The 27,934-nt window shown below is 48.4% G+C and overlaps 2 protein-coding genes across 4 annotated transcripts in view; one reads left to right on the forward strand and one right to left on the reverse strand.

Annotated features, from left to right (window-relative positions):
- Nucleotides 1–3: 3 nt before the first annotated feature.
- FAM78A (family with sequence similarity 78 member A) lies at nt 4–14,299 on the forward strand. 2 transcript variants are annotated; one of them, XM_054083967.1, is made up of 3 exons: nt 1,449–1,573; nt 4,682–5,384; nt 9,735–14,299. In XM_054083967.1, exon 3 carries the CDS (start codon nt 9,883–9,885, stop codon nt 10,261–10,263), a length of 381 nt encoding a protein of 126 aa, XP_053939942.1. In that variant the 5' UTR covers nt 1,449–1,573; nt 4,682–5,384; nt 9,735–9,882; the 3' UTR covers nt 10,264–14,299. The 2 variants fall into 2 exon arrangements, with proteins under 2 accessions (XP_009567773.1, XP_053939942.1); XM_009569478.2 differs by lacking the exon at nt 4,682–5,384 and having other exon boundaries at nt 4–1,573.
- Nucleotides 14,300–19,673: 5,374 nt separating this feature from the next.
- The window catches only part of NUP214 (nucleoporin 214), a 43,702-nt gene continuing 35,441 nt past the window's right edge, over nt 19,674–27,934 (reverse strand). For both annotated transcript variants that reach the window (XM_054084300.1, XM_054084299.1), the window contains exons 33-36: nt 25,948–26,119; nt 22,336–22,478; nt 21,480–21,504; nt 19,674–20,778 (exon numbers count right to left, since the gene is read on the reverse strand). In XM_054084300.1, coding sequence (XP_053940275.1) covers nt 20,745–20,778; nt 21,480–21,504; nt 22,336–22,478; nt 25,948–26,119 — 374 coding nt within the window. In that variant the 3' untranslated portion in view covers nt 19,674–20,744. The remainder of the gene's footprint in view (nt 20,779–21,479; nt 21,505–22,335; nt 22,479–25,947; nt 26,120–27,934) is intronic.

Consider the following 27,934-nt stretch of genomic DNA (forward strand, 5'->3'; position numbering starts at 1 on the left):
CGCATCCCGGCGCTGTCCCGCGGGGAGGCACGGCCGGGAGCCCGGGCACCGGCTCCCTACGCTGAACCCTTCGCCTTTGGAATGCCCGCACGGGGTACCCCCCCGGCTCCCCCGCAGCCCGGTCCTGCCCCGGCGGAGCGGCTGAGCCCCGGCTATGCATGAATGTATTGCGAGAGAGGAAGCTTGCGGCACCCGGGAGGCGGAGGCACCGCTCCCGCTCCTCTCCCCTCCTCGGGCATCTAGCGAAAAGGCGAAGGAGGAAAAAAAAGCAGCGAGAGAAGGAGGTTCCCCCCTCTCCCGCCTCCCCGCTCGCCCCCGCGCAGCCCCGGGGATGCTGTGATGCCCTACAGCCCCCGAGCCCCGCCGGCTGAGCCCCGGCAGGAGGAGGAGGAGGAGGAAGGTCGGACAGCCTCGCCGAGACCCGCAGGAGGAGGAGGAGGAAGGTGCGAGGCTGCCCCGGGCGGCGGCTCCGCGGCGCTGAGCGGGAGAGGCTCCGCCGCTGCCTCCGCAGCCCCCGGTGCCCCCGAACCCCCGCGGGGCTCCGGCTGCTCCTGAAAAAAGGAGGGCAAAGCCACAAAATCCTCAACCCCCGAGCCCTGGCAGCGCCGGAGAAGGAGCCTCCGAATTCAGAGATTTGACTACTTTTCGTTGGTTTATTTTTTTTGTTTTGTTTTGTTTTTTTCTTTTAATTTATTATATTTTTTGGCTTTTTCCCCCCGTGGTTTTCTCGCCGTTCTTATTGTCGGTTTTTTTCGTGCGAAAGGAAGTTCTGAACAACTGCAAGTCAGGAAGTGGAAATCCACACCGGCTGTGACAAGCCGGGGCTAAAAACTATTTCATTATTTATATAGATGTGTCTATCAACATTCTGCTTTTCATCCAAAGAATAAAGGGAAATACCGGCTAGTCCTATGTTTGACGGGGAATGACAGACCGCGTCTGGGGAAAGGAAGGACTAAATATATCAGCTAAGATCACCACCGTTATTTATTGAACTCGAGAGACCTTTTTTTAACCCAAAGACTGTTTGAGCGAGAGATTTAATGGGCCATTAAAAGGGGAAAAAAACATTTTAAAGGCCCTTTTGCTTCTGAAGCGCAGCTAACCTCAAAATAGGAGCCGTACTTGTAAGACAGACGCTCAGATTAAGGCTTTACGTGATGAATTTTCTATCCTATGGATATCAGTTTTGAGATTACAAACCAAGAAGATCTGTAATTGATCTAGCACCAGATAATTTCAATGCCTAATATTCCCCAGGATTGCTGGAGTATCCGAGGAGCTGTGTCGGACTGTATTCGGGGTATGCCATGGGCTGTATTCAGAGTATTAGCTGCAAATCCAAAGTTTTCCGGGAAAGTATTTCAGTGATTGAAGTCAAAGCCTCCATCGATCCCATTCCCACCAGCATCGACGAGTCCTCCAGCGTGGTCCTGCGCTACCGGACCCCTCACTTCCGAGCCTCTGCGCAAGTGTTGGTGCCCCCTATACCCAAGAAGGAGACCTGGATCGTGGGCTGGATCCAGGCTTGCAGCCACATGGAATTTTACAATCACTACGGGGAACAGGGCATGTAAGTATTTCCAAGAGCGGGTGCGGGTGCGTTTGCCTAGCGGGAAGAAAGAGCCGGGGAACCATGGCCTGGCTGGGAAATCCTGGATTAAGCCAAAAATGATAGCCCAGTTGGTTTGATTTTTAAAGCCCAGCTCTTCTGAAACTTAACAGGGCTTTCTCATACGCTGAGAAGACAGGAGAGCTTGTCCTTGCCCTTCCACAGGAGAAGGTATCCTCTTCTAATGGAAATGTGCCCAAGCCCCGACCAAAACTGACTTAGGAACCCAAAAGCAATACTGGATTTCACAGCAGCTTTTTGACATCCTGAAATCCCAGGTCAGCCCTGCCGTGGCAGGCAGCCCTGTTTTGATGTGTTTTACATGAGGGGTTCCCCCGACAGCGAGCTTTGCTCTTCAGCCATCCCTCCCTGGATAAAACTGTGCGTGGACAAGCCCCAGGGAAACCCAAGGGCTGACACTTGTGGCACGGTGCCGTCCCCGGCGCGCTGTGCTGCTGCTGCAGTGGGCCATGGCTGTGAGCTCCCAGCTCTGGGAACACGCTTGAACGTCACAGGAGGAATCCTGCTCGCTTTGCCCACGGTAGCAGGCAGCCCCCAGGGAAAGAACGAGAGGGATTTAACCCACTGATAATTAAACCCGTTGCATCACCTTGGAGCAGGGTGAAAATTTCGCATTACCATCACTTTGTAAGAATGGGAATATACAGATATAAATATAAGATTGGGGGGGGGGGAACTTAGGGGCCGTTTGCTCACCGAAACTCCCGTGGTAACGGTCAGGCGATCAGAGTGAGACAGGAATGAGTCAAATGAAAACGTCACCTCCCTACTGCGAAAGAAACGGGTGGGGGGATCAGTTTGTTCACCAAACGTTGTTGCAGGCTTTGGCCCGTCGTTAAATCAGCAACAGCATCCAAATGCCTGCACAGAACAGCAATTCTGCAACTCACGGTGCTGGGCAGCATCGGGCACAGCCTCGCGGCGCAGCAGAAATCTGCCCGTTCAGCCACAGGGACAAAACCCAACCGCAGCGCCCGGTGCTGGCAGACGGTTTGGTGGCCAGAGGCACTGATGCTGCCCGATCTCGGGGAGTAAGGGAGAAAGGATGGGAAGGTCAGCTCTAAGCAACCCTTCTGTCTCCTCATCCCGAGTGCCCCGTGTCAGGGGGACGCTGGTTCAGCCCCACAGAGGTCATTCTGGATGAATTAAAAGCTGGTGAATGAGGAGGGCTGAGGGAGGATGGGGCCACGGAGCCGGACTGCAGCGCAGGACAAGCTCTGACTTAATGCGGTGCCCTCCTGAAGCCCTCAACATCTGCACGCACACCTCCCCCCGCCTTCTGTAAATCCAGAGGAGGACGCGGGTTCAGCATCTCAGACAGAAAGCAAATTTGCATGGTAAGATGTAGCCCAGAGGGAGGGGCAGCCAAAGAGCAGCTGTAGGGCACAGCCCGTGCCCCCGCTTCTGTCCCCACGTCCCCTCTCTGCTCAAGCAGAAAGTGCCTTGAGTAGCAAACTCATGCACCTGGCAAACACCAGGAGTGAGGGAGGCTCAGGCAGGGAGCAGAATGGCTTGTCTTGGGTTTGAAAGTACCTACAAACAGGCCCAAAATCTGTAGGCTTTTTGGCTCCAACACCATCTTTAGCAAGGACAATTTGCTGCTCAAACGTTCCCAATTCTCAGCCTTTGGGATTTGCATGTGTAATTCTCAGGCTCCTTTGGATATCTTGTCTTTAGCGCCCAGCTCCAAAGGAAAGCAGCAAAGTCCACTGTATATAAATACAGGTCACATCCAGCAAAATAAAGAGGACAGAGAGCTGTTCTGCCAGTGCTGCTGTGGGCTGCAACACTCAACGTGTCCTTTTGATTTCTCTGCACCTGAGTTTTTCTGTGTTTAAATAAGGATTTGGTTCCATTGAATGCTTCAAGACAACAAAAAAAAGTTATATCTACCAGCTAAGTGCTGTAAACAGGTAGTCAGAGTGAAACACAGCTGCTATGTAAGAGAGCTATTAGCCAGAAAATCATGGAAACAACATTTTTTCCCCAAGGATGTTTGCCGACATTTAACTCATATATAAAAAAAAGTTACGCAAATGTAAGTAGGAATTGGTCTGCTCCTCCATTCTCTTTCTAGAGGCTTATTGCCTTCAAAAACTGTTAATAAAGGATTTAGGAGAAAAGGCTTCTTGATGCCATTGGGAGACTATGCTCTTGGAAGACCTTTTATAGAGGGAGATGGGACACCAACCTCTCTGAAAGGATGGGCCAAGCCTTTAGCTGGTGTAATTCAATGTAATCCCACTGACCTCCATGGAGCTGCATTGATTTATGCCAGCAGAGTATTTGTCCCAACTTTCCATGATGAAGAGAGACTGCTGGCACCTACGTATTTTTAATCACTGCGGTGACAGGCAAACAGAAAACCGCAAATAATAACAAAAAAAAAATCAGGCGGTTGACCACGGCGTTAATACTTAGAGCAGGCTTTGGATTAATTTTTCACTTTCGTGCTCCAAAGTTGTTAGCGGTGTCTAAGCTGGCCATTACGCGGAGGACAGAAACAGCTGAGAAATACTGGAGCAGATGGAGCTGTGCCTAACGCTCCTATAGGGATGTTCGCTACAGAGGGCATAATTTAGACTTTAAAGTGGCACTGACAATTTTCAGGGTTAAATGCAGTATTTTTAAACCTAAAGGGAAGTGAAGCTCCGATAACACGCGAGTGCTGGAATGATTTTATGTGCAAGTCAGTAGATGCTGCTGGGAACATGAAAATCCTCAGCATGAGGATGGGGATGTGCTGTCTCACCCCCCTCCTCCACGCAGAAGTCCTGTTTAGCCCCACGGCTGGTGTTGCTGCTCCCCCCAAGCAGGGTTTTACCCCATCCCCTTGGCGAAGGGAGCTGCTCTGCAGTGCGAGGCGTCAGGATGAGGCCACAGAGCTCTGACCTGTGTAGGAGCAGCTGGACCAGGTTCCTCACCGGGATCTCCTGGCGTGGGTGCTGGTTTCTGCGCCTGGTTGTGCAGCACCTGGTGGGACCCGTGTGAGAAGCTGGGAAACGCTGGAATGGCTTTATCCAACCTTGTTTCTTCATCTCCATGGAGATATGCAAGGAGCGGTGCAGATGGGGATATGCAAAACAGAGGGATAAATGAATCGGAGTTTGAATATGATCAGCCAAGGATCTGGAGAAGTTTCAGGGAGATATTTCTCCCCTGAAGGAGCCGATGGGGCAGCTGGGCAGCGTTACAGCCTCGCTTTACCTTACCAGGCATCTCGCTTTTGCAAGATTAAATCTTCCGTGCCCTGCAGCAGAAATACAATGAACTCAAGAAACCGACTCGTCGAGAATAAACCCCCAGTCCTCGGGAGGGAAAAAACAATCAAAAACCAGATTCACCAAAGGAAGAAAAAGGTGACGCTTTCCATGGGAATTTACAGATACCCCTCCAGGGGCTTAAGAGGAAGAGGCTCTGCAGCCCGTGTGTGGCCTTTACCTGCGCTGTGAGCACACAGCTTAGCCCTGTTAAATAAATAGTTTGTCCAGCCTGACTCGAGCCTGCTCAGCTGAACCAGCAGGAATTTGTCCCTTTTTCTTCATGCCAGTTTTCTGCTAGTTTTACTCCCGACCCAGCGCAGACATCAAACATCACTGCTGGTTCAAGTGACGAGGCAGGAACACACAGCTGGAGGATGGGGGAAAGAGGGACCACCGCGTGTTTCTGACAGCTGAGGAACAACAGCTTAAATTTCCTTCCTGTTCTTCGCCGTAACCCTGGCTTGGCTTGCTTTGACGTGCTGGAGTAGGTGAGAGAGATGCTGTAAAGGACGGTTTAAAATTAAGCAGCTCTGGATATCGGGGTTTCTTTCTTTCAGGCTGTCACAGTGGTGGAGGGAGGCAGGTAAGAGCAGAGATGTGAAATACCCAAGACAGCTTTTCAGGGCACCCACACGCATTGCATCGGTACCCGCACCGAGCACGGGCTGCAGCAGAGCAGAGCTCCTCTTGTTTAGGGAGCTTTGTGGACAGGAAGGGTGGTAGAAGCACAAGGTTACGCAAGTCGGTCTGCCGCGTGCCTAATTAGGAGCTGGCTTTAAGGAATTGAGGCTGAGGAGGCAATAGATGCCTGTCTGAAAAGGTTAACTGAATACGCCTGTGTCACTGCTGGGTGCGCGGGGCTGGAGGCTGCTCTGCTCGCATTTGCTGCCACTGCAGCGATTGCTTCGGTCGGTGCTGTAGGGCAGCCATCTGGAGGGCTCGGCATAAGCTGTAGGCTTCATTCCGTGTGACAGAACGGGAAGAAACGTATCTGAAGGAGAACTGGGAGGCTAAAACCTACATAAAGCTGCTTGGCTGTCAGCAGCAGGGCTACAGTTGTGCCATAAGAAATAGCTCAAAGTTCCTTCTCCCGGTAGCGAGGAGACATTTGTTAAGAGAGAGAGATTTGTTGGCAGCTCCAGTCTCTGGTTCTGCCCGTTCTCACTCCGAGGGTTTCAGAAGCAGCAGAAACAAGCTTGTCGGTATTACAAGCCAGAATGTACTGCTTTTGGAGCTGATCAGCCATAGTGAACCCATGAAACCAGATAGGTTTGTTTCTTTTCATGCTTCTTCCCTGCTATTGTCGGCAAAGTGTTTACTGGGCACTTTCTGGTCTTGCCTTGGCTCGACATCACCACAGAAAGATGCTGACACAGCCAAGGATCATTCCACAGCGTTTTTTTCCAAAATCATCCATAAGGGCAGTTGTTGGCATATTATTTAACGTGAACAGACTATGCAAGGAGAGGCTACTGACCTGGCTGGCGCACAGGCTTTGCTGAAGCAGCAGGCGAGGGGCAACCACCGGCAGCAGCGACCTCTGCTTTTGCTCCAGTCATGGGATCATCATAAGGCCTCGTTTTTCTTCTCGTTACTAAGCTGCGCAGATAAAGCGTGATGATTTTGAAACCCCAGGGTTAACCACACTGGCTAGAATTAGGCACAGCGTGCTCCACAAAGAAACACAGGCCAGTTTCTTCTTCCCCGTTCTTGCCCACGCCTTTTCTTAAGCAGAGTGCACTTCTGAACCACCCTGAGCACAGCTGTGCTGCTCATGAACACGCTCAGCTTTGCGGTGGGGTTTCTCAGGCTCTGCAGGCAGCATCCTGCCTTCAGCGACCTGCCCTGGCTCTGACACAGCTCCACCTTTTTGCTCTCATTTAAACCCTGGGCAAATCCTGAGAAGGTCCTGCAGTTCTGTACTGGTCTGGGGTCAGATACGCCTACTGGGTATAAAGATGGGGACAAACAGTTCTTTGTTGTCCTGCGGGTTTTGAGCATCCTCTACCAGATCTCCTGCCATTCTCCCACCAGCCTGTGACCTAAGTAGGCTGGAGCAGCCCAGAGGTTTATCAGCCTCTCAAAGCATCTCCAACCCCAGCCTGGCGTCTCCACACCCGCAGCGATGCTGTGGCTGCACCTTAGCACCTTGGCTGCCATGGAGGGAACCTCCAGGATATTGTCACATCTCATCCTCAGGGGACAGCCAAGCTGAGTACCCACCACTGAGTGGAACGTAATCCTAAACCATCTGCTGAAAGGGAGAGAAAGAGCCCCCAGATGGTGTTTCAGAGTGGGGAGGAGGTGGGGGTGCTGCAGAGCACGACCTCCGCTCATCCGCCCGCCGAGGGCTGAGTTCATCCAGCATCCCCAGAGCCTTTCTCCTCTCAGCTGTCCTTGAAGAGCGTGGGGGGGAGGTGAGCCACGATGCCTGCTTTAGAGAGCGTATGAGCATCTCCCCCGTGGCCGGGGGTCCTGGCAGGACTGCTCAGGGATCTCCTTTTGGCTGCCTTCACTAAAAATTTTCTTCCAGGGAAAGGACTCCCTCTGCCTGCTGGCCATGAGCTCAGGAGGGAGGATTGCTGCAGCCGCCGTGTGCGTAGCAAACAGCAGCCCCATAAATCTGCACGGGGAGGTGTTGCGCTTGCGTAACCCCTGGCTGCCGCTGACCCCCCAATCCTGCTGCTCCGAGCATCCCTGCAGCCCCCGGAGCCGCCCGCGTCCTCCCTTGCCCTTACCCTTCTGGGTTCCTGCCAGACCGTCCAACCTGCAAACCAGCCGTCTCCTGCGCAGTGCAGCCCAACGCCTGCCACCGCAACAGGGGAGAGGTTTGCTATGACCTCTGCTCACATGAAAATAAGGATAAATGAGATCTTTAAATCCCCCCCGGTACCTTCCAGCTACAGCCAGCCGTTCACAGCTATCTGCTGAGCCATCCAGTGGTTACCAACATGGAGGCTCTTCGCGATCATTAACTAATTAACAATCAGCCTTGTGAGACAGCCACATTAGTCCTGGCTATGGGAGAAGAGGAACTCATCCTAAAGCACGCTGCATCCGAGCTGGCCGTGCCCGATGCGTGCTTCCCCGCAGCTCCCGCTTCAGCCGAGGAGCTATTTTAAGCCACAAGTACCGGACTCTCAGGAAAGGCTTGGATGGTTGGTTACCCTGATAAGCCTCAGCGCATCCCCTCTGTCTCCCTTCCAAGATAACCCATGTCCCATCGTGGAGCTGTGATGCTGGTGCACAGCCCAGCATTGCAGCCCCATGGTGGGATCGAGTGTAAATGCCACCCTGGGAATGCTGTGAGTGATCTGCTGCCTCCACACAGCCCCCTGTGCCCTTCGACAGTGGGGACGGCTGATGTGTAAGCAAGAGGTAGAAGGCAAACGAGAGCCACCTCTGCCAGCCTGACTTTTACAAGAATGTCCTTAAAATACCTGGCAAGCGCTGAGCACGTGGTTTAGGGGTATGCCGTCTTCGTGCCTTTATTCTGCAAATATCTAACCCTTTTCTAGCCGAGACATTTACAGTAGTTTGCTTCTGTTGGCAAATCTAATCTTAAAAATTAAATTGGAAGTTCATAAAAACGAAACAAAACAAAATCCAAGTTGCGCATCACCGTTACGAGGTGATGGAAGACCATTTTCACTTACTTTCTTGCTAGAAAGACTGACCTTTCTGTCAGTCTGTCAAGCGCAGCACGCAGACGACCGGCTCAGGCAGTTTTACAAGCTGGCTGACCTCAGATTCTCTAATTACTGTAACACCATCCCAGCCCGGAGCCTCGTGTGCAGCCTTTGAACTGGGTCCTTCCTAGGGCTGGGAAGGATGGGTTACAGTTCCAGCGCCAGGCAGACAGCGGGTGGTTTATCCAGAGGGAAAAGGAGTGCTGGCAGGTAGGGACTGAAAAGAAAGAAGAGAATGGAGCAATGGGAACGTTTGGATGAGGGGGTTGCAGTCAACAGGGAAGCTTTAAAGTCCTTGATCTTACTTCCAATGCTGGGGTCAGCTCTCCTGTCACCTCACCCCTTGGCCAGCTCTGAGCTCGCCCGTTCTTCTGCCAGCGTGGGAGATTTTGTGTTATTGAGAGAAAGGAACACAGCCCTGAGCGCTGCTCCCACCAGCGTGAGTTGAGATCCAGAATGCGAGTCCTTGTGTTCAGCTGTGCTCAAACAGCCAAGGAGCTGCAAGAGGACACCTGCGACACGAGCTTTCCTGAGCACCTGCCCTTTGCAGCTTTGCTTGAACACCAACAGATTTCGAACCACTCCAGGGAGTTGCTGGTCCCTGTGAGGAATGTCCTGGTCCTGCCTCGTGGTGGTTCCTCCGTGGCGTTTGACAACAGGACAGACTTTCATGATCAGGCGTGGAAATCTGCAGACGTAGTTTTAGTGGCAGAGCTGAGCTCTTTGGGCAGGATGCTCTGAAAGGCATAAATTCCAGTAAAAGCTAAAGGGGGAACACCTTTGCTCTTTATCAGGGAGTGCAGGGATAGGAAGAGGGGAACAGTTTTAAGCTGAAAGAGGACGGAATGAGATGAGATATGAGGAAGAAACGTGTGAGGGTGGCGAGGCACTGGCACAGGTTACCCGGAGAAGCTGTGTCTGCCCCATCCCTGGAGGTGTTCAAGGCCAGGTTGGAAGGCGCTTGGAGCCCCTGATCCAGTGGGATGTCCCTGCTCGTGGCAGGGGGGTTGGAACTGGATGGGCTTTAAGGTCCCTTCCAACCCAAACCATTCTATGATTCTAACTACTTCCTCTCCTTCCTTGAAGTCCTGCATGTTTCTAAACGAATTAATTAAAGCATTATCCATAATTTGTTGTTGATTATGGCAGGTCAAGTTGGGAGCTTCCGGATCTACTGGATGGTAAAATCCAGGCCATCAGTGACTCAGACGGAGTGAACTATCCCTGGTACGGAAACACGACAGAAACCTGCACCATCGTGGGTCCCACAAAAAAGGAGTCCAAGTTCAACATCAGCATGAACGACAACTTCTACCCGAGCGTGACGTGGGCAGTGCCCGTCAGTGAGAGCAACGTGGCCAAACTCACAAGCATTCACCGGGATCAAAGCTTCACCACCTGGCTGGTGGCAACCAACACGGCTACCAACGAAATGGTGACCTTGCAGACTATCAAATGGCGCATGAGGCTGGGCATCGAGGTGAATCCCAGCAGACCCTTGGGGCAGCGTGCCAAGCTGCAGGAGCCCTCTGCTCAAGAGCAGCCCCAGGTCCTTAGCAAGAATGAGCCAATACCACCCAGTGCCCTTGTCAAACCCAATGCCAATGATGCTCAGGTACTCATGTGGAGGCCAAAGGATGGACCACCGCTTGTGGTGATACCTCCAAAACACCGATAATATAAACCTGGCGTCCCGGCACCAAAAGGGAGAAAAAACAAAACAAAACAAAGCGAAACAATCACTTAGGTATTAGAATACACACATATAATCTGAGCAAAATCAAAATGCACTTTTTATTCATTCAACAAATGCAACCATTCTACCTTCTCCCATTGGGACGGATTTCACTGTGCTAAAGCTAAAGAGGAGACCTTTGACTGGGGTCTGTCTCATCACTGGATTCCTAAGGGAAGAAACTAACACTGATGTCTACCCGTAGAGCTTTTTTTTTTCTTCCCTACTTTAGTTACTGTTTGAACTTCAGTCTCATGAGCTTGTCCAGACTGCCCAGAACGAGAACGTTTTATTTGGGGTTTTAAGAGTCTATTTTTTTTTCTTTTTGGTTGAGAACAAAACAAGTTCCTGGAACAAAAAGTTGACTATTTAAGATACGGATATTTTTTTTTTTAAAGCTGTAAGGTTCTGAGTTGCAAATCCAAGTCATGCGGCCTTATGTAGACTTTGCTTTGCATTGCCAAACTTTTGCCTTAAAGCTATGTTTGAAAAAAAAACAACCAACCAACAACCCAACAAGAACACCACCACGCAGAATGTCCTTTCTACAGAATTCTTGGGAGAAAGTTTCAGAACAAGGAATAGATCATCAGTGTGTCACAGGCTGAGGGATGAAAAGGGCATGAAGCTGGAAGAAATATGATAAAAATACCTTCCTGCTTTTAAAACCTGGAAGAAGGAAGCACGGAAAGAATCTCATTTTCAAAGCAATGCAAATAACAAACCTGCTGTAGGATGTTTCTTGAGTGGGAGCTACAAGGCCATCTCCCTGCTTCGCAGAAGGGGTAGCAACGAGCCTGCACTGCTTGCACTTGGTGAGCTCAGTCTCCCATCAGCGTTATAACATGGGATAATCTCACAACTGGAATTGCGGCCCTGGGAATCAACATAAATTGAGAAAGGGGAATGTACCACCAGGTTTGTCTCTAGGACACACTCAGCTAGCCCACGGTCTCACCTTCTCGTGGCATAAGAGCCAACGGGCTCGTGCAGCGGCTGTTGTTGGGTGAAGCTCTTGCCCCGTTTTCCCATGAAATCCAAATGATGGTGCTGTAAGAAGAGCAGGATATAAAAAGGCTCCTTCTGAAGTCATTGGAGATGCATGGGTGTAAGCGAGGGCAGATCTTCTCTACTGAGTCTACCCAGCAATATCCATAATTCAGGAGCAGCCACATCTGAAAATAACAGGCACCCATTCCTAGGAAACACTATAAGCAAAAGATATGGAAAAACTCTTCTTCCCACAACAGCAACATCGCGTTGGGGTGCGGTAATTTTCTTCCAAACGACCTCGTGATCTACGCGACTGCCAGGAATGGGGCACAGACAGGACCATGATGCTCTACCTGTCTGGTTATGGCACAAACGTCGGTGTAGCAAAGGGTAACGCACGAGAAGGTGCAAGCGGGGCAATGCCTGAGTCTTGGGTGTAGATCCTCCGGTGAGTAAGGTGGAGCCTGTAGGTTTTGATAAGGACCTTGTCCAGATGGCTTCAGAGATAAGCAGATGCAATTCTGCAGAGGAAGGCAGCGCGGAGGAGCGGTTTGAATGGGAAGGACAGGGTCTGCAGGAAGTTCTGCAGAGGTGGCATCTGGAGGACAGGGGCACAGGACGGGGAGTGGAACATCTGCTCTCTGGCTCCAGCACATGGCCTGAGGCAGATCGCTTCCCCTTCCCTCTGCAGCTCCTTCCCCTAGATATAACATTTCTTCCTCTAATTAACAATCTGCCTCAAGAGCTAGGACTGAAGAGAGCTCAGGGTGCCGGATACAAGACTGGCCCTGCTGAGCTGGTCTGAACAGGTTTCACAACCACACACATGCTGCTCAAAAGTCTCTCCCCTCGGAGAGGCACCAATTAGCTGCTATTGCCGTCTTCATCTTCCACATAGGACATTACCAGCAAGAAATTCTCCTTCCTCACTTCTCCAAAGCCATACCATCTACTTTGGCAAGAGGTCCAACACCACCACCTGCCTGGGGAAGGCATGCCCAGAAGATACTAACCCCGCTGTGGCACTCTCAAACCAGCAAACAAGGATCCTGGGTCCCTGCAACAACTCCCGTTTCCAGGGCAGCTCGCCCTCCTCCACGCACCGGTTTTCAGAGATGCTCGGCCATGGAGCTGCTCTCTTCAACGGGCACATCTCTGAGGTAGGATGGCCAGTGTTAATAAGCAGCTTGCAAATGGATGGACTGGATCAAACCCAAATCCACGAGCCACAAATTGCCTAAATCTAGGCTTTGGGACTATAAAGGATGAAGCTAGGGAGACTTTGACTTGCACAGTCACTCTCTGTATTAAACTCCATTTTCTTACATGGATTTGAATCCTAACTATAGCTCTACTGGCACAGCCCTTTGGGATTCGCCTGTATTTTCTCCTAGGCAATACATGCAGAAGAGGACAAAATGTGAGCTGTGGGTGAATAGCTGATAACGCTTGCACGCATCTCGGCTACCGCTTAAGATGCACTTCTGGGCAGTCCCGTGGGTGGGAGCAGAAGGGGCGTTTATGTCTGGCATTCACTTTGTCTCCAGGTGCTGAGTACTTACAGTTCTCACTGATGTCAGCATGGGTCGAAGAAATCGGACCCAGTTGTCTTAATTAGCTGCACGAAGGAATTCCAAGGAAAGATTTCTTCTCAGTCACCAAAAAAAAAACCACATTCAGGGAACACCTACATCCTTTTCCACTTAGCTCTGTGTTGGACTTAGTCTCCCAATGCATTAAGTAAATCTGGTTCCTCCTCCTCCCTCTACCTGGTCGACTGGATGCATCCGTGCAATTTGATAGTAACCTCCTGGCTAATTCATCCTGTTGCACTGAACAGACCCAGCTGAGCAGTAAATATGAAATTCAAATTTCACGTTGGGGTCAGCTTTGCATGGACTTCTCCCTTCCCAAAGAATGCCTTTATCCCACGCCTCGGTTGAAACGTGCCCCTCCACCTCCATTGACATCACCAGACACGGCACAGGAAAGCGATGCTGCCTCTTTTGAGATTCCATGCGTTGTGATTAAAAAAGCGATGGTTTTCTAATGCTGCTTCATTGTAAAACTGAGGGGGACAGACGGAATATAAAAGGAACGGTGGCTGGGAGCAACCGGTGCGATGGACACCGCTGTTGGTACAGCGGGTGGTTAGAACAGGGATTGACAGCGGCCCAGAAGGGATTCCAATGTCTGGGGACCCAGGGCGGCCCGTGCTGAGTAAGGTGGGAGAGAAGCAGAGGTAAATAAAGCTCCTTCTCCGGCAGCTTTTTGCAAAACCAGACCTACACAAAGGATAACCCGAGGAGGTGATGGGGCACCCACAGGGGATAGCGATGTATGAGCTTGCCTCTGCCTCACCTCTCCCGCCAGCGATGCTCGGCTCTTTCTAGCCCGGATCACCACAGGAGCCGAGTGTAGCGTGGCCATCCCTGTCAAAATCCAGGGTGGGAAGCAGCAGGGGGAGACCTGGCCGGGAGCCTCACCTGCACCTTCTCCCTCGAGCAGAGAGACGGGGGCTGGCAGACACCATCGAGCAGCATCACAGGCCGTTTGGTTTTCGTTTCCTACTCTTGACACCGAGAGGAGCGTGGTGAGAGAAGGGCAGCCCCTTGGAGAGTCAACAGAGAGATTCAGCAGTGCTGGGGAGGGGGAGACCTGTTGAGCTGGCGCAGCGGAGAGCAAGGCTGGTTCCAGCAGCAGGAGGTTAAGGGAAGGGCTGCGGGAGCCTTGGCATCGCCCTCCCTCCTGCCCCGGCTCCTGGCGCAGCAATAAGAATCGTCCTTGGTCTTGCAGAGCTACTGTGAAAACAAAACCAAGATGTACCGAGTCTGGACACTTACAGAGATGTAAAAAAACTCAAAACTCTGCTTTTATAACAGACAGAGAAATAAAGTGAAGTTTTCAAATGCGTCTGCCTGGAGTCGTTTGGGCAGTGGCTGTTTTTTAAACGAATGGCACCACCGCCTCTGCACTCACATTTCAAGGCGGCGATAAACACCCTATTTACCATGAACGCCTTTTCTCTCCGTTTCAGCTCTTACGTCGCAACAGACAGAGCGTGGAGGTTTCTGGTTAAAAATACCAGACGACATCCTGCATTTTTCATCACCAGGCTGTTGTGCATCTTGCGAGGGCAGGACAGAGCCGAGCTGCTCGAGGCAGGCAGCAGCTGAACTTCCACACAGTTCCCTTTCCTGATGCTGGTTGCTTGTTTAGCAGAAGCCTGGTCAGCCCTTGGCAGCTCTCAGCAGGGCTCGGTACCCTTTGAGACGTGGGCACACCAGAGCTGCCGTGGGACACAACAGGTTTTTAAATACCTCCCCGTATTCAGTTCATTATTCAACCCCCCCCTTAAAATTTTTCACATTTAGGGGTTCTTTTGCTTTCTGGAAACCTCCAAAATTATTTTCAGAGAGAAGGAGGTGCTAAGCCATTAATCCACAGGGACCCTCCAGGTCTGTGCTCCAGCTCCTCCTGCTATGGGCTGAGCCCACCGTGGGCTCCCTTCCCATCAGCTGTACCCCAAAGGCAGGCACAGGTTTCTCTTTTGTTCTTTCAGTATTTTGCTGCTCTCTGCTGCAAAGAAGCATCAAGGCTTGTCCAAAAGCAGCAAAGACTTGCTCTGTCTGCTGCAAGACCACGCGGCTGCCTCAGATCCCACCCATTCCCTGGGATCCTCCTGCCTGGTCAGGCTGGAGGAGCAACATCATGCTTGGGGCTTTCCTGGCACATACCCTGAGCCGGACCCTAACGTAGAGTTCACCCTGAAGAGATGTTTCCCCTCCCCTACATCTCCCTGGGTCCTGCCTGGAGTGAACAAGAGCCTGTTCTGCCCCTTAAAGGTTACAGCCAACCTTTGCAGCTCAAGAGCCTTTGGGGCGGTGGTGCCAGGCAGCAGGGAGACCCACTACCATCGCCCTCCAACAGCCACACCGTCTGTTTGGGAAGCTCCAGGGACACAAAGCCAAGTGCTGCAGGGGATGGGGAGGAACAACACGTATGGGAGGTCACGGCTTAAGGAAAGGAATGCGCACGGATGGAGCCCAAGCAGAGGAGAGGACAGGTTCTGAGCGGGATTCCTTTCCACAGTGGAAACTCTCCAGCCTCATCTGTTGCTAGCAGTTTAAATTTAGATGTCCTAGTTTTGGAGGGAGGGAAGGCTGGAGAAGGGATACCAGCAACTCAGCAGCCAACTCACAGCTGTTTTGGGTGACACCCTGAAAAAGTCCAAGGCCTCCCATCACTTATTGTCTGCACAGAGACATTCGAGAGCCTCTGGAGGAGCAGGAGGATGGTGGGAAGGACAGTGGCTGCTGAACCCTGCAGAGCCCAGGTGAGAGTGGAGTCCAGTCCTGGTGCTTCAGGTGACACAAACTCCGCTCTTTAGTGTGGTGCATTTGTGAATGCTGAGGCCAGAAACCAAATTTCACCTTTCTAGAGGTTTGTCACTCAGCTTCATGATTTTCTAACCTCGGTTTTAAGCAGATTGAGGCAACAATCCCTACATTTGAAGAAATCGCCCCTGGCATCCACAGCCCCTGCTCAAAATTTTTTTGCAGGAACTTCTCTCTGCTGATGCAAATCAGGTTTTGTTTCCTACTTCTTCTCTCTCCCATCTTGTTAAGCTGTTCACGTGCAGCAGCTGCAAACACTCCTTTTGTTCATGTTTTCAAGTTTCAAAGTAAAATATTTTTAGCAATGATGCACCGAAGAGCCTCGAAGCATCTATACAAAAACCCTAAAATACTGTGTGATGTGTTGCATGCCCATAGTTACAGCAGAGCTCCTCAGACAATCCACATGGAGAGCTCTTAGGAACCTTTGTACACCAGTTGAGTCCCCTGATCCAGCGGGAGGTGTCCCTGCCCAGGGCAGGGGGTGCAACTGGATGGGCTTTAAGGTCCCTTCCGACCCAAACCATTCCATCAGGTACAGCGTCCCGGCAACACGTCCAGACACAGGAGAGCAGCACTGGAAGGTCAGGTGTGATCCTACCACAATTCATGACTTCAGAGTTGTCCCACATTTCCACCCTCAAAGCAGAGTAGCAGCCAATATCACGTCTGATGCAGAAGCCCTTCTGACATCATCGCAGCCCGGCGCGTTCGAAGTGTTGAAGCTTCTGACACCTGCGAGGAGCACTGACCCTGCTCTGAGAGTGGGTGGTGCGAGAGGGTGCCCTCCCTGTCCCTTCCAGCACTGGAATACGATGGTGAAACAAGGCAGGACTGCCCTGACATACTCTACAAGCAACGTGTTTGCTGGCAACAAGCAACTGCACTGGTATCTTATGTTCAAGGAAGGGCACGAGTTCAGATAGAGGCGTTGGCAGCACAAAGTGTGCCTGCGTATGATAAAGGCACGTACGGAGAAGTCCCAGCTCTGCAGTGGCAGCCACAGACGTATTTGCAAGAAGGAGATTCGTGGTCCGCTGGAAGTTGCAGGATAACGAGGTGGGGTTGGTGCGAGGCAGAAAAGGTGCTGAGACAGAAGGGCAGGGACGCACATGGGTCTGCAGAGTCAAAACCCATGCTAACACATCCAAGCTCATCCCTCAGCAAGGAAGAGTTGGTCTTTCTGCAAGACCCTGGGGGCTCACTGCTGCTCCAAGGGGGAGGAAGGACGGGGCTGGTTTTGCTGCCGACTGAGGTCTTCTCATCCCCACCGAGCTGTGGTCGCCTCTTCCCAGCCCGCAAGGCTCAACGTGACATTTATCTAGGAACAAAAACACCCTTGGTACTACCACACACACTCATGCAGGATTATTTTTCCTTGTAAGCAATGCTGAAAGCAACGCACAAGGGCAGGACACATGAAAACTAAGAAGGGATAAATAAAATGTCATGTCAGCCTCTGGGCTTGCCGCAACAGGGACACGCAGACGGGCTGGCAGCGCCAAGGGAGGCAGCTCCGTGCAAGACTGCTGGCAACGGGCAGAGCCCAGCGCCAGCCCGGATTGCGCTCCAGCTCCTGGGCAAAGGCGTGGGAGGAGAAGTGGTGCCATCACTTTGTCTTTCTGGTGCTCTCAGCAGCTAGAATAAGGGTTTAAGATGTTCAGCAGCACCTTTCCAACTTCTACCATATCTCACAGGGATCCTACTCATTCCCAAGACTCTCCCTCCACACATAGTGGGGCAGCTCACTGGTGAGGTTGATCAGTCCATGCTGACCACGACTGTCACATCAAACACATCCCGTTTCTCTCACAGAGCATCACCAAGGTTTTGATCAGCACGTCAGCTCTGCCCTCGGCACTGCTCAGGCAAGGGGGTGGCCATGAGGGACAAGGCAAGCCGAGGGATATAACGGAATAACTTCAGCTGTGATTCCTCCTCAGCTCAACAGCAGAAGAACACCACCAGCACTTGCCTTCTGGTTGCCTCTCTGCACCACAGAAAGGCCAAAGAATTGACGTCCTCCCCTCCCAGAGAACAGATTCAGATGGATGGAGATGGCTGACAACACCCGTACTCCAAGACACACCTGTATTCTGGAATACCAAGCTTTATACAGTAAAAACCTCTAAACCAGAAAATTAAATAACTTCTTTCTTTTTGAGCCTCTCTGTGATGAAGCAAGAGTCTATCCCTCTCCAGGAAGCAGAAATGCCCTCCATGGGTCTGGGGAGATCCTCTCTACGCCTCAGGCTCCCCTCTGCCCACCACGTCTGTCACATCATCATTAGTGCTCCGCCACAGCGGAGCATCACCAGCACATGGCTTTCCACTGCCTCGAGGCCACAGCATAGTCTCCAGGGAGGGAAAAAATAAGGATCTTCTTTCACTACACATAATTAAGAATCCACCTTTCATAAAATCCCTGGAAGATTTCTTCTCATACTGAAATGGCAGGGATGAAAACAAGGCACAACCACATTAGCGCAGACAAAACAATAAGCTTCTTCGGAGTACTGGAACGGTTGCTATTAGTTATTTGTGGATTAACCAGCACAGACAACACAACTAACGAAACGAGGGCCCCAAGCTCAGTAGTCCTTGGCTTCTTTACCTGGTCTGCCAAGACAGGGGCTTTTCTATCTTGGTAGCTTTATTCCTTGGTGGACATCTGTCCATTAAACACTGAACAGAGGCCACAAGATCACAGGCCACCTAACACAGATGACAGACTAGAGCAGCTCCTGGCAGCCACCAACCCAGCGCCACACACACTTGCCAAGCTCTTGAGTCATCTAATAAAAATGCCAATTTTTCTAAGTCGACTTTGCTATGTTTTGTGCATATTCCTGTAGGCTTGTGGTCACGATCAGCCTCTTCACGCTCCTCAGCTCCTCCCGCAGCTACTATGGAAACCAGGAGCAGCACCCGTTTCTCAAGGGCAGATAGTTCAGGGGGTTGGGTTTTCAGCCACAATTTTGGAAGCATTGCAAGAAACCGTGTGTTCAGTCAGAATCAGGAGGAATTTGTACAGCTCTTCACTTGCCAAGGGTAAAGGAGTTACAGGTACCAAGCAGCACAGCAGGGACAACCCCCAACTGCTCCCATCATTCCAAAAAAGAAACTTTAAATGGCTCAGCATGCCAACACCGCATTCTTACCAAGCCACTCTTCTCCATAGCAAGAGGTTCATTAGCTATCTGGGGGAGCACAGCTGATACAGCCTTGCTAGGAGGTGTCGCATGCCACAGCGAGGGGAGATTAATGCAAAGAATTTAAGGTCAATGGTTTGGGCCAGCTGCTATTTATAAAGAGGAAGGAAAGCAGAAGAGCAATATCACCTCTAGACCTTAAGAAATGTTGGGAGAGTCAAGGAGAACACACTGGGAGAGCACACCGCAACCTATCTCCAAACCTGCAAATTTCAAGGAACTTTCTCCCCTGCGGCGCCAGGATCGCTAGCGCTCTCTCTTTCTTCTGCTAGAGGGAAAGGGAGGTTATGAACAAACCCCTGACAACACGATATGTGGCATGTTGAGAAATGCAGGGCATCTGTAAAAGTCTTACAGCCTGTAGCCTTGCAAAGCCTCTCCACATTTCAAAATAAGCCCTCCTCTACACTATCTTCCCCATTTTTCAGTCGTCTTCCTTTGTAAAAGGAACCTACCTCACGTCGCTCTCAGGTGCTGAGAGGAAGGATGCTTTCCACAACTAGGATAGGAGTTATGTCGAACGCTAACTTTTTAGGTTGACTTAAAAAATAAAAAAAAAAAAAGGCAATTTTGTCAGGAACTGTTGATAGATATAAGTCTTTAGTTTATAACACTGGACTTGAAAACAAGCAGTCATCAACTATTTACAATTCCAAAAAGCGACCACATGCTTATTCACCAACCAGAACAGAAAATGACATTTGTCACAGTTAAAAAAAAACAAAAGAAAGAAACATTAGAATGCTTCTGCTGAAAACAGAAAAAGCAGAAGTACCCCAGAATGTCCTAACAGGACCAATGAAATATAAGTATCCGATCTGCATGTGTTCAACTAATACAGCAGCTTGTTATTTCAAATGCATTTTTTTCACAGAGCAACAAAAACCCATTACATCATTTAGAGGTTTCATGGAGGTCAGAGCATCAGATAGAAAAAGTGTTTGTCCAGAATGCCTTCAGGGCACTCTTTAAAACATTCACTCAGTATGTTCAAGTATAAACATAGGAGAATTTCACAAACGTTATTGACTAAAGCTCAGAGCTACAGGGAGAAAGTACAATCTCATAGATGTTAGGAAAAATGTAGCTGACAGTAGAATCCAACAGCCAAAGCCATAAGCTGCAAAATCACTAATGCCTCTGGATGGAGGTCACACTTTTCAGTCAAGGGCCAGAAGTTTTCCCTATAAATCGAGTGCCATTCTTGGAGTTCTGTAAAATTAACAGAAAGGTAAAAATAGGAAAGCTTTTTCTTCCCACCTCTTTCCCGAATGCCACTGCCATGGGAACGTGCTCTGCACGCTGCCAGCTGCTTCTCAGATAATTTCCTATTTCTCCACTAAGCCTCTTGTTCGCACATGACTCAGTTTTAGCACTTCACTGAGATAAGCATGCGCCCCGTCCTATACTTAAAATTAGCAGGGCAAACTTCAGCCCCCTTCTTAAGGGGATAATCAGCCAGTCATTCTCCTCAATGAAAAACACGCTGGTTTCTATCAGGAGCCAACTTGAGCTGCTGCCTTGTCCAGGCAAGGGATGAACAACAGAAAGCCAAGTCTGGTATGGGGGTTGGTAACCACAGCATACATCTATTTCTTCTAAATCCAGGGAGATAAACCCTTCCAACACAAAAACCCAAACACAGATAAAATAGTTTAATGTGGAGCGAAAACAGGTGTTGCATAAAAATAAGCAAAATCTTTTTCTTAAAAAAAAAGTCTGAGAACTTGTATTTAAAAGAAAAGCTGTTTGGATATTAATCGTGTAGGTGCCTCATGAACACAGCAGCTACAGCAGTTCTACAAGAGCGTTCAGGATGTTCTTAGCTTCTCCATCCACTAAATCCAGAGGAAGTTCTGTGAAGTAAGACAAAAAAAAAAAGCAACAGAGCAATGAAAGCTAGAGTTTCCCCTCACGTAGTATTAATTCAGCAGAACTCTCAAACAAATTTCCCCCCCTCTCTCGTATCAGAAGCTTATTATGGGAACACATTGGTATTTCCAGCATCTTTTACCTGAAGCTGCATCAACACATACTAACCGGATAGAATTATGCTTACTCTAGAACCTACCATTTGGAGATACGTGCGCTTACTCTACTTGACAGGGAAACTAAGTTTAAGGAACTTGCTAAAAGTAATCCAGCAAGCCAGAAGCAGAGCGGATGACAGAGTTAACCTCAGCTCTTTGCCCTGTCTTTTAATCATCATCATCTCAATTCAGCCAGAAAAGTATCCATTTATTTCATTCCTTATTTCAACTCGATAAATAGAATAGATACTTGATTCACACACACAGCTTGAGCACACACATTATGTGCCCGAGAGGTGGAGAAAGAGCATGATCTAACTGAAAATCCTCTCCTGTATCCAAGATTAACCTCACTGGAAAGCACACATTCAGAGCCCGGACTGGGAGCTCTATGCAGTGCCACTAAAAACAAAATCAGAACCAGTATGTTATTGCTACTTTCAACACTCACTCTTGTAAACCATTAAACTCTTCTATTCTGGTTCTATTTGTATTTATAATAGAGTTAGTCATAAAATGCTACTTACGTGTTAGATGATCCAAAACCAAACCCTGAAACAAATGCAAGATAAGAGAATCAATTGTTAGAAGGTAACAGAAATGCGTAAGATTTGTAATATATGTCCCCTCCCACAGAGCCTGGAAAAAATATTTCTTTCCTGCCTTAGGCTAGGGAAAGAGAGCTGGGCAAACAATGAAAGTCAAATCTCCATCTAGAGGAAAAATGACTTGCCTTGGTTCCTAAGAGGGCTTTGCTTTCACTGCTAATCAGCTAGGTCCGTTCGTTAGCAGTAACAGCACACAACGTGCCTGGTTTATTCACCTCTCTATAAAAGAGAGGGCTGCTTTCCGAAGATGGAGTTCACGTCTAATGTGAGGCAGTGGTGACGGGCAGGCCAACAGCGAATATACCCTCTCTAAAAGGCTCTGTTCTCAGCCCTGTGTAAATCACGGCAGCTTCATTGAATTACATCAGATATAAACGTGGCTATTGGCACTCCAGCTCAATTTTGCAGTGTGTATTGTTTTGCCGCTAAGTACTTATATATAGATCCTCCATGCACAGGGTGCTGAAGAGATACTCGTTATTTCTCAATATTTTCCCTTAAGAAAGAATAACTCCACAAAAAGCAGTGAAAGGCAATAATTTGAGGAGGTGTGCAGAAGACAACTGATTCATTGACATGCCACACAGCAAATCAGTGATGGAATTATGAGCTGAAGTCTGAAAAGATGCTACACGTCACCCTGCAGCTCAATTCTCCAGGCCACGTTGGCTTCCCTGTAGCAGATTTCTGACAGGGAACTGGAGTCACAACTGAGTTCCAGTGAAAACTGGAGACATGGGGCCCATTAGGTTCATGAGATTTTAGCTTCTCCTACCTCCTCCAGTAGTCCCAAAAGCCGAGAATCCACTGCCTTGTGTGCCGAAACTGGTACCCTGTTGTGACAGTGACCCAAATGTTGGGGTATTTTGATTTGCTAGTGTGCCAAATGATGCCGTATTGTTACTGGTACCACCAAACCTGCCAGTATAAAGAGAAAATTTGTGTTTGCAAGCACATTCTCACTTACACTGGAAGTTTGTCCCCACTGGAAGTTTGTCCCCATACCCACAATGGTAACAGTGCACTCCTTAAACGAGTATACATCAAAAGAGCAAGACCAACTGATATGAATAATTATAACTGTTCATTTTGGAAATGGATTTTCAGGTTTGGGAAAGACTATTATATGTACAAGTATCTGGTCAGCTCCCATTCTTAAGTGGTTGGAAATACCAACTCCAGCCATCAAACCGAAAATGTTAGTTCACTCCTTTGTGTGGTTTTCAGCCTTTAAGCTCAGCAGCACGGCATTGTTTCATTTCGCAGAAAGGGCAGGAAGCAAGGCCTTGGTAGGAACTGCTCGTGGCCAGAGCACAAAACAGAGCCCAGACACAGAACTCAGACTCCCAACTTTCAGATGGTACCTTGCCCACTGCCCACAAACCATTCCGAGCTCTCGATTCCTTTCTCTCCTCAGCCCATTTTTAACCACACACAGTCCCAGGACTTTCCTAAAGATCTGCACCTACCCGGCGCTTCTCATGACCACTTTTGGATTACTTCCCTAATTGCTTTTGGGGACTGAAATAAGAAATACATTTATATATATGGAAATAGGTCTCCTTTTTCCACCTCCTCCATCCAGGCATTGTAGAGCTATCAGCATGAAACACTAAAGAGACCGTGGAATGCATCACAGTTCTCTGCTTCCCCTATACACTTCTGCCAGTTCTGAATGTAAGAGGTCTGCTCAGGAAAGAAGCTTTAGGTGTTTCTCTGACTTAAACCGGGCAAAATGCAGGCACATTTTAAAATTACAAGCTCTACTAAAGCTCTGCAAGTGCACAATGCTATCAGTACTGACCCAGCACCAGCCCTGAGCAGATGCTTGGCCCAGTCAAACTGTGTGCCAGCCTTGCAAAGCTGTGCCTCACACACTCACTCCTGTCATTTCTGGCTTAAAATATGAACTGACAGCACGTTAACCCACCTCTCCATCCACCCAGATCTAGTAGACTTTAAAAATAAAACAACAAAACCCACATCAAAACATATCTCTCCAGATAAAAGACAACCCTTGTAGCAGTGTGACAAGCAATTCATCTGGTAAAGGACATCACCTCTTCTACCCCAGACACTGTCAACTGTACCCAAGACTTCCATACGCAGTATTAGATAAAACGGGCAGTTCAGTGACTTTGTGTCTTTGGCCCTGTTAATGACCCCCCCTGTGCCTCTGGTTTGGCTCCTGACCCATGTACCTCGCAGACAACTTCAGCTCAGAACCACAAACGCGGTTTTCTCAGCAAGGGCAGGACAGGTTTTGTAGTTCTCTTTTCAAAGTGGCCGGATGCAGTGATGTGTTTGGGAATAAGGGGTTTGTACAGTGCTCCACCTCCTCTGGACTATGCCAGCAAACACACAAATCGTGTCTACCCGGTGAAAGGGAGCAGAGGCAAAAATAGTGACAAGGAAATCTGTGGTTCAAACGGCTTCTTTCAGTTGCAACTACAAGAATGCACCTGTTGAAAAATGCTAAGCAGCATGAGCAGAGAAACAGCTTAAACTATAGACAGGGGTTTTTTAAAGATGTAAGAGCCACGGGATACAGTTATTGCCTGGAAACAATTTAATCAAACCTATCTTGCCCAGATATTCAGGTCCTTTGTAAAGCTCCTATACAAAACAGAATTGAGGGCACCTGAGGTTAGTTTGTGAAAGCAAAACAATATTTGCTTATAAGCAATCTGAATTGCAGACTTTCAAGAAGTATAGTGGCTTCTATTCGTGATACCCACATTATCTATCACGTGATGCAGATTTTTCAGAATTGAAGCAGCAATGAATCACACCCATTTAGGTTAGTAGGGTGTTCTCAGGACCTTGCAGCTAATACCACACAACAGACTGGCAAGTAACTTCTCTGCAACTGGGATTTTCAAAGTTTCACTTCCAGAGAAAGACACAAAGGAAGTCTTGCAAAGATGCTACATTACAGTGCAGAATTAAACTACTGCTCAAAACGTTGCGGTGAGATTTGGAGTTTCGTAAAGCTGCCTGGGAATTTTGCACACTATTTTAAAGTTTTTAAAATCAACCCCCAATTTCTTAGGCAACTCTAAAAATATCAGACTAAGTCTGCACCTCTCTAATAGAGAAGAAACTCTCAGAATTTCCCACTGAATTATCTTTCCTGAGACTCCAGACTCCATACGCAAGCCCTCTGTCTGCACCACCACGCTGCTTGTTCTGAATCCCATCTTATCTTTAAGCTTCCAACATTTTCACTGAGTGCATCCAGTTTCAGGACAAAATCCTGCAGCACAATGGCTGAAAGTTGGAACTGAACAAAATATTCATCGAATTGAAGCTAAGTCATCACTACAAGCACATCCTTCTTTGCGGGAATTTAATTAAGTGGCCTCTATTTTAACCTTTTCCAAAGGGATTCTCCAGTTTGTGGCATCAGAGTCCAGGACGTAGCAGAACCTAACTGAAGGCTCCTTTTTGCTCAGGGGCCTCCTGGCAGTTGGATATCCACCTTACCTCATGGGGAATTCACAAGTTACACTCCTGGATGCATTATGTGCCTTATGTAAAGACAGTTCCTCCTAAAACTAAAGGTAAACACTTGTGAAATATTTAAACACTAAGATCAGGAAGATATCCAGTTTCCTTTTTTCACTGGAATTTTTCCTTTTTTTAATTGGGTCTCTTTAGTCTGAATACAACCAGAGGGTATGAAGGAGAGTTGGTGGTGTGATGCTGAAGAAGCACATTTGCTGACTTTTGCAGAAGCTGCTTCGCAAAGTCTGAAATTCTGCATTTGCCAAATAAAATAAGGAATAAAGTGCTGTGTACTCTGGTGCCAAGCACAGGCTTAAGGGGTAAGGAAACAGGTAAAAACAATCAGTGTGGGATAAACATTAAGCACTCCAGGAGCACAGGCTGTTACAAGCACCTCCTCCTCCCCAGAAGGTGAAAAAACAGACTGAATTCTCATTAGTATTTCTAGCCCAAATTTGACAAGCAGGTAAGGTGGCTAGACAGAGTCACAGATGATTATATTTATTGTGTTCTTTGCTAGGCCTGGTTTGTAGGTCCAGATTTGAACTTATTAAATGTACACACAGAAAATACTCCTGCATTCCCACATTCCCTTAGACTCTTGCAAGATGACTCACATTTCCCCCCGACCCCAATCTCAGCATTAAAATTGGATCACACTCATTCTTTCCTCTGGGGTTAAAGACTTCGGTTTATTGTTTTTTCTTCTCTTTTTTCTTTTTTTTTTAAAAAAAACAACCATGCAACCAAGCAAGGACACTCGGCGCTTACAATCAGTCACAGAACACATTCTTTACATTTATGCTCAGTTATATCTGCGTTCTAGTTTGTGTCATGCAAGAATATTGCTTTCCCAAACCCCGGACCACAGTTGTCTTACCCAAATCCTCCAGCGCTGGCTGCTGCTGTACCTTCGCCGAACACTTTGCCTCCCGTTGAGCCCAGAGGACTTGAAAAGGTTGGGGCTGAACCGAATGCTGGCACCCCTCCGAACCCAGGGGATCCCCCGAAAGTGGGAGGGCTGCCAAACACTGGAGCAGCACCGAAGCCACCTGAGCAAAACAGAGGCAAAAAAAGGGACAAGAACATCACATAAACAATAAAAAGAAAGAGAAACCAAAACCTAGATTTCCAAGTAGACAATCTTCATAATGGGACTGTTCATCTTATATGGACACAGCATTATTTAAAAAACTAACTGCGACAAAGCTTTCAAACTGATAGGACTGTTGTTATAAAAGATAAGGATGAAAAGCTACCACTGAATTAAGAGACTAACCAGAAGAAAATCACATTCTGGGTGATTTGAGCCTAAGATCAACGCAATCCCCAGAGCTGTACTAAAAGGCCATAATATATGGTTCATGCTTGCACACAGTGAAGGAATCTCTACGTGCTTTATACAAAAAAGACCAGTATCTATCTAAGCTGTGAGATAGGAAGCATGCACAATAATCAAATTACAACAAAAATACCCACAGCAGGGGATAAACTGATGCTTTTGTTATCAGAAAAAAAGCTTAGCCTATGCAGTCAGTTCTAAACTAAAACTCTGCTCATCGCCATTTAAACAAGGTCCTATCCAAAGGAACTGCATATAACAGCGCAGAATGAAAAGTCACCTGCAAAGAACAGCAAATGTTCATGAAGTTGAGGTGTTTTATCCTGGCTCCTAATCTACAGATACAAGTGTCCTGAGGACAGAACTTGATGCACACAAGTTCTTAAACTAGAACTCCTCCACAATACAACGGGCAAGTCTGCCTCAGCTCTTAAAATCAGAGAGTCAAGCTTGGTTTTGAGGTGCTCCAGAGAAGAAAAAAGATTTGGTAGACAGTGTATTACCTAATCCTGGTTGAAGTGGGGGAAACTAAGATGCAATGATTAAATGCCAGGTCAGTGGAACTGCACAATTCCTGCAGGGAACTGAGAACTGAACTCTGCTCTTGGCAGTATCTGTTCAGGCCTCAGCTGCCTTCTGCAGCTCTGAATGGACTTCTACCCAGATTATTTTATTCGATGTTCATCCACAGATATTATTGGCCTGCTTTTAATTGACACTGTGGAACGTGAAGGACATCTGCCCTTTTGTCTGACTAGGGATGAGCACTGGGATACCACCACACATTTTAATACCCTGGGTGAAATTCCAGTCCCTGTCAAGGTAATGGGATACTGTTTGGCTGTAAACACAAAAGGTCTGGAAAAAATAAATGCTAGGCCTGAATTATTTAAACACAGATCAGCTATCTTGTTACCTCTGTGTCGAGGAAGTAAGAGCATTTATCACAGGGGCTGAAGCTTTGCTCAGCATACTCTCTCTTTTGCAATACACATTAACAAATAGTGGAGAAGACAAAGTGAAACCAGGACAAATAGGATTCAAATCAAGTAAACCCCTGCACTGCAGCTGGGAGATGAAGACACATCATTCATTTCAGTATAACCACAGGAGGGATGGATCTGAGGAAGCGGACGTGCCTTCTGCAGAAATCTCTTGAAAAACCCATTCCAAGAAGAATTTTGAGACCAAAACAATCAAAAGCAATGGAAGAGTCACTGGGTGAATAAAAGAACAACTTCATTCTGCAATGTCCTTCTCCTCCTCTAGCAAAAATAACAGATGAGAAGTATGCCTGAGATGAACTCAGTTCACTCTCAGGCAGAATGCCATACTCAAGAGACACCCTACAAATGGCTGCTGGATCTGACAGCAGCATCATTATGCTCTCAGCCGCTTCATGAACATAAAAGCACAGCTCCTGTCAAAGCAAAGTCCTTCTTCTCAAAGTACTGCTTCTCCAGTGGTGGTTCTTGAGCACCATTGTCTCAAGACAACTTCAAGAATGACCAAGCCTCTCCCACTT

The sequence above is a fragment of the Cuculus canorus genome, chromosome 19, assembly GCF_017976375.1.
Source record: "Cuculus canorus isolate bCucCan1 chromosome 19, bCucCan1.pri, whole genome shotgun sequence".
In the NCBI taxonomy this organism is placed as follows: Eukaryota; Metazoa; Chordata; class Aves; order Cuculiformes; family Cuculidae; genus Cuculus; species Cuculus canorus.